Source organism: Alligator sinensis, unplaced genomic scaffold (assembly GCF_000455745.1).
Source record: "Alligator sinensis unplaced genomic scaffold, ASM45574v1 scaffold1023_1, whole genome shotgun sequence".
Classification (NCBI taxonomy): Eukaryota; Metazoa; Chordata; order Crocodylia; family Alligatoridae; genus Alligator; species Alligator sinensis.
The window spans coordinates 996,231-1,010,484 of record NW_005842373.1 but is presented as its reverse complement, the minus strand read 5'-3'; the positions used below and the strand labels follow the sequence as shown (position 1 = coordinate 1,010,484).

At 44.4% G+C, this 14,254-nt stretch overlaps 1 protein-coding gene across 1 annotated transcript in view; it reads left to right on the top strand.

The window, feature by feature from the left end:
• The window catches only part of GAS7 (growth arrest specific 7), a 278,601-nt gene extending 269,449 nt beyond the window's left edge, over window positions 1–9,152 (top strand). Inside the window, exon 14 of the mRNA XM_006029347.3 lies at window positions 4,916–9,152. Coding sequence (XP_006029409.2) covers window positions 4,916–5,029 — 114 coding nt within the window. The 3' untranslated portion in view covers window positions 5,030–9,152. The remainder of the gene's footprint in view (window positions 1–4,915) is intronic.
• The last annotated feature ends 5,102 nt before the right edge of the window (window positions 9,153–14,254 follow it).

Below are 14,254 nucleotides of genomic sequence, written 5' to 3'. Positions count from 1 at the left end.
TTAGTAGATGTGAACTATCAGATTCTCTTGTGGCTCCCATGCATATGGAGGGTGGTACTCATGCCCCATACCCTGGCTGTTCTGTAACAAATTTCTCGTGCTCCTGTTACCCCACTTCTACCCCATTTTCAGGCTAGGAATTGGGTGCTCCAAATTGTTTAGAACTTTCTTACGTAGTAGTTTCTTTTATCTATTTTTTTCCTGCTGCCAACCCCTTAAACTTTCAGTAGTCTTTGGTAACTTTTCTTACATCTTCACTACAAACAGTTTGTGTTCTTTAGTGACCTGGGTCACTAAGCAGACCCATTACACAACTTCTTCAGTTCTGCTACTCAGGAGTGTTAACAGTCCTCACTGACAGGTGTAAACCCTTTAGCATTGCAATAGGGTTTTCTCTGTCAGCACCTTTCAGCAGTGAGCACTTGCTTATACTGTTTGTGCATTTTGCATCAGAGTCCTTGGGAAAACTGTATAGACATTAAGGCTGTGCGAAGCTTCAGTCCCCGATTCAGTTTGGCAGAGATTCGGCCTGATTTGGTGGCCGAATCTCCAAATTTGAATCAAATCAGGGCACCCTTTAACCTCTCCGAATCAAATTGGAACCCTCCAAATCGATTTGGAAAGATTTGGAGATTCAGACATAGACACAGGTTTAATTGTTTTTTCTACATACCTCTAGGTATGTAGAGTGCTTCCATGCTGAGGTACATGGAGTGTCCCACAGAAGCACAGGGGGATCCCCGGAGCGCTTGGCAGCAGACTCGGAAGTAGATCAGAAGCACTTCTGGTCCACTTCTGGGTCCTCCGGGGAGCACGCTGGGCCCTGTCCCCCCCAGCTTGGTGACTGGTGCCTCCTGGGTCTGGGATGGGCACCCAGGGTCCCCCTGCAGCTGATTGCTGAGCCAGGGATGTGCAAAGGAGCCCCGTAGCATGCTCCCTGACAGACCCAGACTGGAAGTACTTCCGGTACACTTCCGGGTTCACCGCTGAGCATGTGAAGGGCCCCCCTGCACTCCTGTGGGACTCTCCATGCACCCCAGCATCGCAGCGATCATGAGCTGCGCCTGCTACCTCAAGGTACGTAGAAAAAACTTTTAAAGTTGTGTCTATGTCTGAATCGCTGATTCCAAATCAGCATTGAATCTTCAGATTTGGATTCGACTGAATCGAATTGGGGACAGTGATCTGAATCAGCAAATCGAATCACTGTCCCTGATTCAGGCCAAATCCAGATCGAATAGGGCCTGCTTCTCACACCCCTAATAAGCATACTGGGGGCAGAGAACAGGTTTTTTGACACAGTTCCCCACTTGCATGAAACTCCATCTTCATAGGGTTAGAATAGATGCCCAGACTACATCTATTCTTGAATGAAGGTTGGAGTGGCAGTCCTCATTACAGTACTTTTGCTTGCAGCAGATATGTCTCAGAATCCCTACAGGAAAGAGCATGCACCTGTGCTTAGAGAAAAGAAAAGAACCTGGTGGAAATGGTAGCAAGCATTAAGGATTATGATTTTATTTTCAGGAAAAAAAGCCAGTACATGGATAATGTACCATTTAGCCCTGTCACTAGCTTACTCTTCCTTGCGGGACACTAGCTGATTCCACTGGCAAATCTCTTCTGAAATCACAATTTTCCTGTAACACTTCTCACCATACATTTCTGTTACACAGCTGGAAGACTACCATTTGGGCACATAAAGCAAAGTAGGATTCTGCCTCTGTCACTACAATACTTCTTACTAACTCCCCACTGTCTGTGAAGATATGTGTACGTGCCCTGCCCCGATACTGGCTGTCCAATCCTTCTGACCTGGTTTTAGTGGTTTCCTATAATGTCTTGGCTCTTCAAGGATTGCTGCCTGTCATTGTGCTTGTGTGCTGGATAGATGCCAATTTGTAGGCTACTATGAAAAGAGTCTGGGCAGATCATAGCAGTGTATGTTTGGTCAAGCTAGTTGAGCTGACCAGTTTTACTTTTGCAGCTGGCTTTGGCCAAGGACCCACTGTTCAGGGCCCTTGCCTCTGCTGCAGCCAGGCTCGTAGATAATACCCAGAGGCCACCCCAGGCTTGTTACCCATGCAAAACAAAAAGAAGTTAAACAAATAAGCTAGCACTTAACTGTCTTCCAGTGGTTCTTCCAGGCATCACCTCCTGATTGCCTCTTATCTTTCAGAGACTTTGCAGAGCCTGCAGGCTTGTGCAACAAAGAAAATGATCAAGCAAACAAACAAACAGAGAAGAGCCCTGCTCTGAGCTATCCAGGTGGCTGCTTAACCCCTGGTAACTCCAGGCTCCAGGCAGCCTGCTCCTTAGCCAGGTGCAGCCCCTTGAGGCTGCTTTCAGTGTCTTTTATCTTTCCCGCTCTGGGCTCATGTGGCTAACCCGGTCTCACTCCCCATACCTGTGTCAGTTCCCTTGCTGAGGGACTCACTACATCCCAGGACCTGGTTCCCCAGCCTCTGGTGAGTTCTCCCAGGACTGGAGTCGGTGTGCAGAGGTGCTTCTGTGGTGTGGGACTGTTCAGACTCCCCTGAACCTCCAGTAACAGGGCAGGGCCACGTTATACAAATGCACTCAAAGCCCCAAAGTTAATGACCCAATCAGTATGGATGGGACTATGTGGGCAAATCAAAATCCTCTGTTAACAGGGCAGGTTGTCCACATTTTCTGCATTATGGCAGAGTGAAGTCTTAGTAAGGTTGAGGCAGAGCATACCATGGCCACCCATATGCTTCAAGTGCAGAGATTTTCTAGCAAGAATGCTTAGAAATTCCAGAAACTGAGGATTTGAGAGTAGGCACGGAAGGCCAAGTTGCAAATACCTTGCTGACATGTTTCTGGGTTTGGACCATGCCTGGAAACATAGGTGTACAGGGTGTGCTTGGCCCCATCCTCACCAGGCCTTACCAGTGCTATAGTATAAAACAAACCCCTCTTTCTTCCACCTGCCTCTAAATACTTCTAGCAGCTCCTTGGTCCTTCAGTCATCCCTGGAATTAAAGATGCACATTTCCAGGTCCCTTCCCCCACCTCTTAAGAGGAACATTATCTTGGTCCCCTACTCCACACACACTGGGCACATCTACACAGTTTGTGGAGAAATTAGAGGGTCCAGTGGAGAGCAACAAAAATGGTGAGGGGGCTGGTGGACATGACTTATGAGGAAAGACTGAGGGAGCTGGACTTAGTTAGTCTAGAGAAGAGAAGACTGAGAAGGGACTTAATAGCAGGAGGGGTTGAAGGAGGGTTTGAAAGAGGATGGAGCTAGATAGACTGTTCTCTGTGGTGGCAGATGACAGAACAAGGAGTGATGGTCTCAAGTTGCAACAATGGAAGTTTAGGTTACATATTAGGAAGAATGTTCTCAGTAGGAGGGTAGTAAAACATTGGAACAGGTTACTCAGAGAGGTTGTACCCATCCTTGGAGGTTTTGAAAACCTGACTGGACAAAGCTTTGGTTGAGATAATCTAGTTGGGGCTGGTCCTGCTTTGAGCAGGGGGTTGGACTACATGACCTCCTGCGGTCCTTTCCAACCCTGACTTTCTATGATTCTGTACACATGTGCTTTACTGAACAGTAGCCTATTCTACTGTGTACTGAAGCATCACATTAAAAACAGTGCTAATATGCTAATGCACAATAGAATTAGTCTAGTGCTCATTAAGCATCACTAAAAAGGTGTTCGCTTTTGGTACTGCACATTAGGGCAGCCTAATGTGCCTTTATGTAGTCATTGGCGGTGGTCCCTTGAAGTCAAAGATGACGTCCATCAGGCTTGATGGGTCCTCAGGTGAACTGAAGAGCCCAACTCTGGATGCACATGTTCTTCGGCAATGGGGACAAGTTTGTGTGGGGGAGTGGGATTCACAGCTCTGGGTTGGTCTCCTTCTCCTTCCTCCGCTGCCACCATTCCACCTCAGTATTGAGTTGTTGGGCCTCAAAGTGGCGCACATCTTGGTGGACCAGGTGGTGCCACGCTGAATGGTCAGCAGCTTGGTCCTCCCAGCCATTGGTATCAGTGTCTTCATGCTTGAGGGTGACCTTGAGTGTGACTTTGTACCGTTTGCTTTGGCTGCCCTTTGAGCATTGGCCAACGGAGAGCTGGGAGAAGAGAATCTGGTGAAGGAGGCAGTTCTCAGACATCCGGATGCAGTGGCCCGTCTACTGGAGTTGATTTCTCAAAAGTAAGGCTTCAATGCTGGTGGACGCAGCTTCGTGGAGGATGCTCAAGCTGGTCCGGTGGCCCTCCCATTTCATCCCCAGGATTCGACACAAGGACCGCTTTGTGAAAGCTCTCAAGTGTCTTAATGTAGATGGTTCAGGCTTCACTGTAGTAGAAGAGAGTGGTCAGCATGACCGCCTTGTAAACCAGGACCTTCGTTGACTTCTAAAGGTCTCTGTTTTCGAAGACACATTGTTGCAGTTTAAAGAAGGCAGCCCTGGCACAGTTGACCCAGTGCTGGACTTCTTCATCAATGGTAGCCCATTGAGAGGTGTGGCTACCAAGATACAGCAAGTGCTCTGTGTACTCCAGAGCCTCCCCATCTACATAGGTAGCATGAGGGATGTTCAGCTGGCCTGGGGTGGGTTGGTGGAGAACCTTTGTCTTGGCAACATTCAGGGACAGGCCAAGTCTCTTATACGAAGTGTTGAAGAGATCTAAGTTTGCTTGCATATCCTGTGCAGAGTGAGCCATCACACTGTGATACCTTTATTTAGTACATCATATTAGAGATATTAAACTTAATGAGCAGTAGCAAAAGCACTTTACCGAATGTGTAGACATGCCCACAGGGAAGCATTCCTTGTCCTGATGTCACAGCAGGTTTGAATCTTGCAGCAGGACTTGTTCTGTACTTAGATCTATACATGCCTGTAACAGTTTGCTTCTCATTTTGTTCCCTTTAGACCGTAGAACCCGTGGATCAGTTGCTTCGGAATGTGGATCCTGCCAAAGACAGAGAACTGTGGGTAAAAGAACACAAGACTGGAGATATCAGACCAGTGGATATGGAAATATAGACTGATTTGATTAGTGTTGTTTAACGGGTCTGCTTGTATAGCCAGATTATTGGATTCTTTAAAGTGTCAGAAGAGATACAAGAGTGGAAAAGGGTCATTCCCCTACCAGTTACCTTGTATTTATGCCCGTAGGGACCATCTTTGTTACATTTGACCATTAAATCAGTTCTCATTGTAAGGAGCCTTAAGTATCAAGCATTCCAGGGTTAAGAAGCCAGAGATATCAATACATTCTATCAAATGCTGCCATCTGTCAGTGATATGCTGCTTTCAGAAGAAACTGAGGACTCTTTTCTGGCACTGAGAGGGCTCTGTTCTCTGGTGATTTTGTGCTATGCCCATTGCATGACTTTTTTATGTAGTATGTTAGAACAGCCATGCAACAAGCCACTACCAAATAAGCAGACTAATGATTCACACATAATGCAGGAGGTATAGAGGTCCTAAACAAAGAATCCCAGCTCTGCCACTGACTGGCTGCATAGCTTTGGGTGTGTCACTTATTTTTTTCTGGCTCCTCCAATTTATAAAAAGCAGCTCTTAATACTTACCTACCTCACAGGAGTGTTGTGAGGATATACCAGCTTTATATACTACATTTTGTTACAAGTTCCTTGCTACTCCAAGAACTCTGAATACAGTGAGATGGTGGGACCACTGAAAAAAGTAACTGAGTAAGGTCATCCCATTCAGGCCCTTCCTTTTTATACTCCCTCTCAGGGTTCCATTATCATCAGCATTTCTATTATAGGCTAATAGAAAATGAGGCTGAAAGGAATGTCTTGCAACATCTAGTTACTAGGAAGGACTTTGGTTGTGCTGTAGCTACCTCATTAGGTGTCTGAGTGGCCTCACTGACAGAAAGAATATCTGCCATTGAACAAATTAGATCTTCAAGTCCATGCCTGCCTATGCAGGATGATTTTCTAGACTATCTGTTTTCAAATAATTTTTTTAGCACTCTCATCAATCAAATAGATGCAAATTTCAATTGACCTACGTTTTATTTCCTCCACATAACTTACAGTTTGGAGGCTTTGGGATATTCACTCCCCCATTTGGTGTTTACACACCTTAGACATCCACAGACAATTAGCAGGTCTTCATTGTTCGAGGTAATGTCACTAATCTATATCTTTTAAAGACCAGTTTTCAGAGACATCAAATATTTACAATTTCCACCGACTTCAAATGCAGTTGAAGCCCCAGCATTTCAGAAAAATCAATTGCTTAACCATTCCTCATAAATATAGTTCTGTGTCCAGTTTTATCTGTCCTCTCTGAGTTCTGTGTGTCAGAACTAGATACAGCTACTCCTTGCTTAACATTATAGTCATGTTCTTGAAACATGCGACTTTGAGCGAAACGATGTTAAGCGAATCCAGTTACATCACAGTAATCACCTACTAGCAGGTGGCGGCCAAACAATGTTATAACAATGTTGCATGACTTTAAACGAGTATTTTCTCTAATAGATCAGCGACATAATGATGAAACAACATTAACCAGAATGACGTTAAGTGAGGAGTACCTGTACAAAGCTCACCAATTCCTTTGATACATATAGCTCTTCAATGTAATTTTTGAATAGCAGGGCTTTTTTTCCCCTTCTCATTTTAGGCACAAAGGACTGAAAGGGGCCTGTTCAGTGCACCCCAGTCAGAAACCCCCAAACTCAGCTGTGACCAATGCCAAAATCTGACAGAGAAAAGTTGAAACAACAAACCAGTAGCATTCATGAAGGGGGCGGGGGTTATTCTTTCTTGGCCTCACTGGTGACCAGCAAAAGCCTTGAAGTATGGGATTGCCAGACACCAACCACACTACAAGAGAGTAACCTATATACTCCAAAAGAGGGATTACATGTATATGATTCCATATATCATACACAGACCTCTTTATCAACAATGAATGTGTACCATCACAGCATCAATTCTGGAAGCTCACCTAGTTCTAAATTAAAATGATTCAGGTTCTTTGCACACACCACTTGGCATGGAAGATCATTTTAAAACTTTACACCTCGGTGGTTTGAAATCTTTTTTAAATTTCCGATCTAAATTTATCCACAGCCAGTTTGTAGCCATTTGATCTTGTGCTAGTGTTGTTTTTCAACATAAAAATCTTTTCTCCCTCCCTACCATTCACCAGATAAAAGTTCTGGTAATGGGTAATGATATCATTTTATTTGTCTTGTTAAGCTTTGCAGTTTACACCTTCACTTTGCCTGAGAAGAAATCTTGGTTTTCACTCTTCACTTCCCTGGCACCTAAACACTGCACTCTTTTATTGCTACCACTATTTTGCTTTTTTTATCCAGAATTCTTAATGTGCTATATCAAGATGGCTAAGAATTATGATCAAGATTTTACAAATAGGGAAACTATCAGAAACTTTTAGAAGAGCTTCTAAAATCATTGCATTCCAAGTGCTGCTGCAATGATTGAGTTCCCAGCTTATTACAAACATGTCAGTTCTCCACTACAGGCTCTCCATTCACCATCACCTCCATGCCACTATATTTTTCAAAGGAGAATGCCTCCATAAAAACCTTTAGTGTCATCATGCTGTCCCCCCTCAAAATGTCTGACTATAAGTTGCTTTTTCCTGATGCCTACAAATAGCTTGACTGTGCCCAGGCAAATGGTGTGTTGTGATCGTTACTTTTCACTAAAGATTTGATTCATCTGAGTTGTAAGTTGTTTGAATCTAAGGCCATTGTTTTGTTCAGTGTGTATGCACTATTTAGTGGTACTTTAAACTCTGCCACTGCCATTCAGATGGCAAGCAGCCTACAGATAGGCCACTGAAACATTGGAGCACAGGCAGACTAGAACCAAGTTATACAGATTCCACTTTCACTTTAAGTGTTATATCATTTTGTGTTAATACACTTTTCCTGTTCTTCCCCATTTAACACTCCCAGTCCTATAGTTTGCTTGGGTTCATTATTATATGGGGGGATTGGTATTGCAGTACTTCTCTCTTATATCTTTCCCAGTACTGTGGGTGACAGCCCTGTAAAATATAGAATGTGTAGTGACATTTTTAATGAATGTCTTCACATTTTCACAGTGAATATCTTCACATTTTCACAGTCTTCACTTCTGAAGAGTGTCTTCACTCTTCACATTTTATAGAATGTGTACTGACAATTTCCAAGAGCACATTAGGCACATGGAGCCTAAATCTCTTTGAAAGTCAGTTCTGTCTATTGGCACAATATTGGCTTTTTTCTAGGCTTCTGATATCATCTCAGTTTTTCAAGATTTGTCACAGATTAAAAACAAGATTCTGGAGAGCTCCTTGTCCAGGTCTTTCAAGACTTCCGGGTAGATTATCAGTCCTATAGGATTTGTGTAATGTTATTTAGTTCTCAGCATCATTTCTCCATGTTATGTGAAATTTCAAGACATAATGTCCAACTTCAGTTTAAAAAACAGATCAGAACTATTAATTGAGCACTCTGCTGTTTCTGCATCATTATTTACTATTTTATAATTACAACCTATTAATGGAACCTACTATACTGGAAGTAAACTAATTAAAAATATTTTTCTTATCCCTGTTGACCATAGGCTTTTCAGTGAATCCTGTAGTCTTCCATAGTAATTACCTGTATTTCTGAACTTGTAAAACATTTATATTAATTCCTATCAACTTTCTCCATTATCTTTTTCCTTTTTAAATGCATTGATTTTTTATTTTTTAATTATTTTTCACATCTTTTTGGAGGATGTTTTTAGCTGAAATAGTCCTGTCTTTTGACTACACAGAATTATGAATTTGAGAATAACTAGTAAGTTATTCTTAACTCTTAATTTTAATTCATATTTTCCAATTTGTACTGGAGTACTGTGTCCAGTTTTGGGCTCCACAATTCAAAAAGGATGTCGAAAAGCTTGAGAGAGTCCAGAGAAGAGCCACACGCATGATCATAGGTCAGAAAAACAGACCTTACGATGACAGGCTGAGAGCTATGGGACGCTTCAGCCCGGAAAACCACAGGCTCAGGGCTGATCTGGTGGCCACCTATAAGTTTATCAGGGGTGTTCACCAGAGCCCCCCAAGGGATGACAAGGTCGAACGGTTATAAACTACTACAAGACCGTTTCAGGCTGGACACAAGGAAGAATTTGTTTACTGTCCAAGCCCCCAAGGTCTGGAATAGCCTGCCGCCGGATGTAGTTCAAGCACCTACTCTGAATGCCTTCAAAGTAAATTTGGATGCATATCTTGCTGGGATCCTATGACCCTGGCTGACTTCCTGCCCCTCGGTCAGGCAGCTGGACTCGATGATCTTCCGAGGTCCCTTCCAGCCCTAATGTCTATGAAATCTATGAAATTTAATTTTTTTCTTAATTTTACATTGCAGATATTGACCCTTTTAAAATTCTGAGAGAGAGTGAGTATGTGTGTGTGCATGTGTGTGCATGTGCATGCACACACACAATGTACAAGAGGCAAGGATTTTTGGTGGTATCTTCTGTTTGACCAACAGTGTAGCTGGGAGAGATGTCCAACAAGCTTTTGGGCATCCAGGGCCCTTCCTCAGATGATCTGAAAACTCATCCAACCATTCTCTCAACTATATAGTTGATCTAATAAAAGATATCACTAAAAATCCTTGCCTCAGACATTTTCTGGAGCATCAAAGCTACAACAACACTTCAACTCAAACACACATTTGTACACACACACACACACACACACACACACACACAGACACACACACAATATTTACATATAAGCTGTGGCACCTAGGTACATAACAGATGGAACAAGATCTGGCCCCTTGTGTCCAACTGACTGTTACTCTCATGTATTCTGTAGCCATTCTCCTCAGACTGATTGTCCTCTGGTTTGCATTATGTATATTCCCCTTTGAAAAACATGGCAGAAATAATCTCATTCACTGTTACTCCGCTCACACCCTCAACCCTTCATTTCTCCTCAGTTTGCAACAGCCCATTCATCTTTAGTTCCATTAGCAAGTTCAGTTTTTCCAAGTTGTTCCTCTGTCTGCCACAGGAAAAAAAACAGTTTGCTGGTCATGCAGAATGAGGCTTTATCAGTTTTCATACCGAGAAAGAACGTTATGGGTGTAATTATGTTTCCCTTTGCAGTGGAAAAGTTTTGTTTTGTTGGGAGTGATGGTGCCTCCTCTCTTTCAGGGCAGCATTCATAAACTGAGGCACTTCCTCTGGCTTATATTCTTCCTACTGGCTCTCACATACTTCCAAATGTACCCCCCATTCTTAGCTGCCCAGGAGGCCAGAAACAGCACTGAAAAATGCCTGACCTATGCTGTGCTGTTTCGAGTACTGTGCTAGAAGTCAGAGAAATGCAGGTGTAAACCTTCTCTAGATATGCTGGGCACAGAACCCAATTTTTCTGATTTCTGTGCGAGTGCCCTCTAACCCTTCAGCTTTTGAGACTAAAGTACTGGAGGGGCCCTCCCCTTTCTTCTCTGGAGTCTAACAGCCTCTAACCATGGGTTTTTGGCCACCTATATTTTCATGCCATAGACACTGGGATGTGTTCATAACAGGTGTATATGTAGGTCCATTTAAATCTGCAGGTCCAGATGCCCTCCACCCAAGGGTGTTGAGGGAACTGGCAGGGTCATCGCAGAGCCCTTGGCTCGGCTATATGAGCATTTGTGGTCATCTGGCCAGGTGCCGGGGGATTGGAAACTGGCTAATGTGGTCCCAATTTTCAAGAAAGGGAGGAAGGAGGACCCAAGTAACTATAGGCCTGTAAGCCTCACCTCGGTGCTCGGGAAGATCTTGGAGAGAATTATCAAGGAGCGCATCTGTGGGGGGCCTGCAGGGGAGATCATGCTCAGGGGCAACCAGCATGGGTGCATCAAAGGCAGGTCCTGCCTGATCAACCTGATTGCCTTTTATGACCAAGTAACTAAATCCTTGGATGACGGAGTCGCCGTGGATGTAGTCTTTCTAGACTTTAAGAAGGCCTTTGACACTGTCTCTCACCCCATCCTCATCAATAAATTAAGTAACTGTGGTATTGATGCCTACACAGTTGGATGGATGGGTAAAAAATTGGCTGATGGGGAGCACCCAGAGAGTAGTGGTGGACAGGTTGTACTCAGCCTGGCGAGATGTGAGCAGTGGGGTACCCCCGGGCTTGGTCCTCGGGCCCGCACTGTTTAACATCTTCATCAGCGACTTGGACGAGGGGGTGAAAAGCACGCTGTCCAAGTTTGCTGATGACACTAAGATGTGGGGCGAGGTGGACACACTTGAAGGGAGAGGCTGGGGGGTTAACCTCTTGAAAGCACAGAGGCGGAAAGGGATCTTGGAGTCATTATTGACTCCAAGATGAACATGAGCCGCCAATGCCAGACCGCAGCCAGCAAGGCCAGCCATACCTTGTCATGCATCCAAAGGTGCATCTCAAGCCGGTCCAGAGAAGTGATACTCCCCCTCTATGCGACTTTGGTCAGGCCGCAATTGGAGTACTGCATCCAGTATTGGGCGCTGCACTTCAAAAGGGATGTGGCCAGCCTGGAGAGGGTTCAGAGGAGGGCCACCTGCTTGGTGAGAGGGCAGCAGGACAGGCCCTACGAGGAGAGACCGAGGGACCTGAACCTGTTCAGCCTCAGCAAGAGGAGACTGAGGGGGGACCTGGTGGCTGCCTACAAGCTCATCAGGGGGGATCAACAGCAAATAGGTAGAGCCCTTTTCTCCCCAGCACCACCTGGGGTGACAAGGAACAATGGTAATAAGCTGATGGAGAATAGGTTTAGGTTAGAGATCAGGAGGCAATGTTTTACAGTTAGGGTGGCCAAAATCTGGAACCAACTTCCCAGGGAAGTGGTCCTCACCCCTACCTTGGTTAAATCCAAGAGGTGGTTGGATGATCACCTGTCTGGGGTCTTGTGAACCCAGCATTCATTCCTGCCTGTGGCAGGCGGTCAGGCTAGATGATCTCTTCAGGTCCCTCCTGACCCTAGCTACTATGAAACTATGTAGTTGCATACATGCCCAACCAGTGTGTAGCCTGCTGTGCATGCCCAGTCTGCATCTGCACAATTACACATACACATTCCCAGAAAAATAGAAGTGTTACCTCGGTGTAGGTGGCATTTTTGAAACTTTGGTGGATAAAAACCTTCCACTGATATACGTAAAGGGAAATAGAATTCAACCTTATTTGTATTCCACACTAGGCTGCATTGCATTCTTAGATAGCTCTCGATTTGTACATCTTACCCTAAGCAAAGCCTTTTCTTTTTTGAGGCCTCTTTGTGAGCTTTTTTCCCCTTTTTTCTTATAATTTTTAAAACTTCCAGAATCCACCCATTAGCCACTTATTTACTGTTCCTTGTTCAGCTGAATGTGTTGAACTGTGGTTTTAAAAAACCGGCCAGATCTGCACCTGCAACTGGCTGGCAAAATCCCAGGTGTTCTCATATATGCTGAGCATTCAAACAAGATCTATTTAGGGTGTCTAACCCGCTCCAAAGTACTCTTCTCCATAGTCAACTTTTGTTTGCAGCCGTTCTGTTTATGACTTTCTGCAGGCCTTCAGGAATCTCTCCTTCAGGAATGTCATTCAACACTTGCTGGTGACAGCTTGAGATCTTTAGAAGCTGCGTTTACAAGTTCCTTGGATTAATCTTAAAAAGTAATTGCAACAGGTACAACCTGGAATAATCATCTGCAGAATTAGCTGTGTTCTGTTTATTTTAGTAAATTTCCTTTATACAGACCTGACTGAGAACAGCTCTGGAGCAGCCATAGATCTCTTGCTGCTGAGTTGCAAAGTGCAATGAATGCTGAGAGCAAAGCAATTTTATATTTATATATAAAAAGGGAAGAGATAAGTAAGGAGCCAGATAACCTAGACAAAAAACAGTTAAGAGGAGGCACAAGGGAAACAACCATTAGGCAAATCAGGTATTTACTAACACAAAAAGCATTGAGAATAATCAGGAAAATTGGAATTCCCAGTAAAACCATACAATTTATGTAGCTAGGATAATAGATTATGGAACAGTCCAAATGACTGGTGTCTTGTCATGGATGGATTTAACTTGTTAAGAAAGGACAAATGAGGAAAAAGGTGATGTGGCTCTTTTATAAAAAAGATGTACGCCTGTTCTGTGTGTGGTATGAACTGGTTGACAGTAGGAGTGTATGAAATGGGCTGTATTTGATTCGGATTTGGCCCAAATCAGAGACAGTGATTCAGTTCATTTATTCAGATCACTGTCCCGATTCGATTCGGCTGAATCCGAATCTGAAGATTCAGTGCTGATTTGGAGAATCAGCAGTTCAGCCATAGACACAGCCATAGACACCCCACCCCACCCCTGCACGCCCCCAGGGCTCAGTGATCAGCCACGGGGGGGACCCCGGGTGCACCTCCAGACCCAGGAGGCACCAGTTGCCCGGGGGGGGCAGTCCCCGATGGACCCAGAAGTGGACCAGAAGTGCTTCTTGTCCACTTCTGGGTCCGCTGCCAAGTGTGCTGGGGACCTCCCCATGCTCCCATGGGACGCTCCATCTGCCCCACCATCTCAGCATTCACGAGCCGCCTGGTACCTTGAGGTATGTAGAAAAAACATTTAAAGCTGTGTCTATGTTGAATCTCTCCAAATCAATTCAGTGGGATTAAAGGGTCTCCTGATTTATTTGGATTCAGAGATTTGGCTACCAAATCGGGCCAAATCTCCACCAAATCGAATCAGCAACCAAAGCTTTGCACCACCCTAGTAAACGGTTCTCATGAAAGCTTGTGGGTCCTGGTTAGAGGGGAAAACAGAAAGAGGGTGTAATTATTAGTGTCTGCTACCAAACTAGGAGGAAGAGGTGGATGAAGCTATTTTCAAACAACTTTCCAAATAACTGGTCTGGTTCTCACTGGGGACTTCAGTTACTGTACAATCTGCTAGGAAGGTAACGCTTCACAGCAGCATACAGGTAGTCTATGAAGGTTTTGGAGTGCCTGGAGGATAAACTTCTGATTCAGGTTATAGTGTTGCCAAATTGGGGAGGTGGGGGGAGCTCTGACTTGCTCTCAAACAGGAAGGAATAAGTCAAGAATATGAAGTTTAAAGGCAACTTGGGTGACAGTGACCATGAAATGCTAGAGTTCAAGATCCTAAGGAAAGGAAATTAAGGAAGGGGAGCAGCAGAATAAAGACAGTCTGGACTTCTGAAAGCAGGCTTGAACAAAATCAGGGAACTTTCAGGG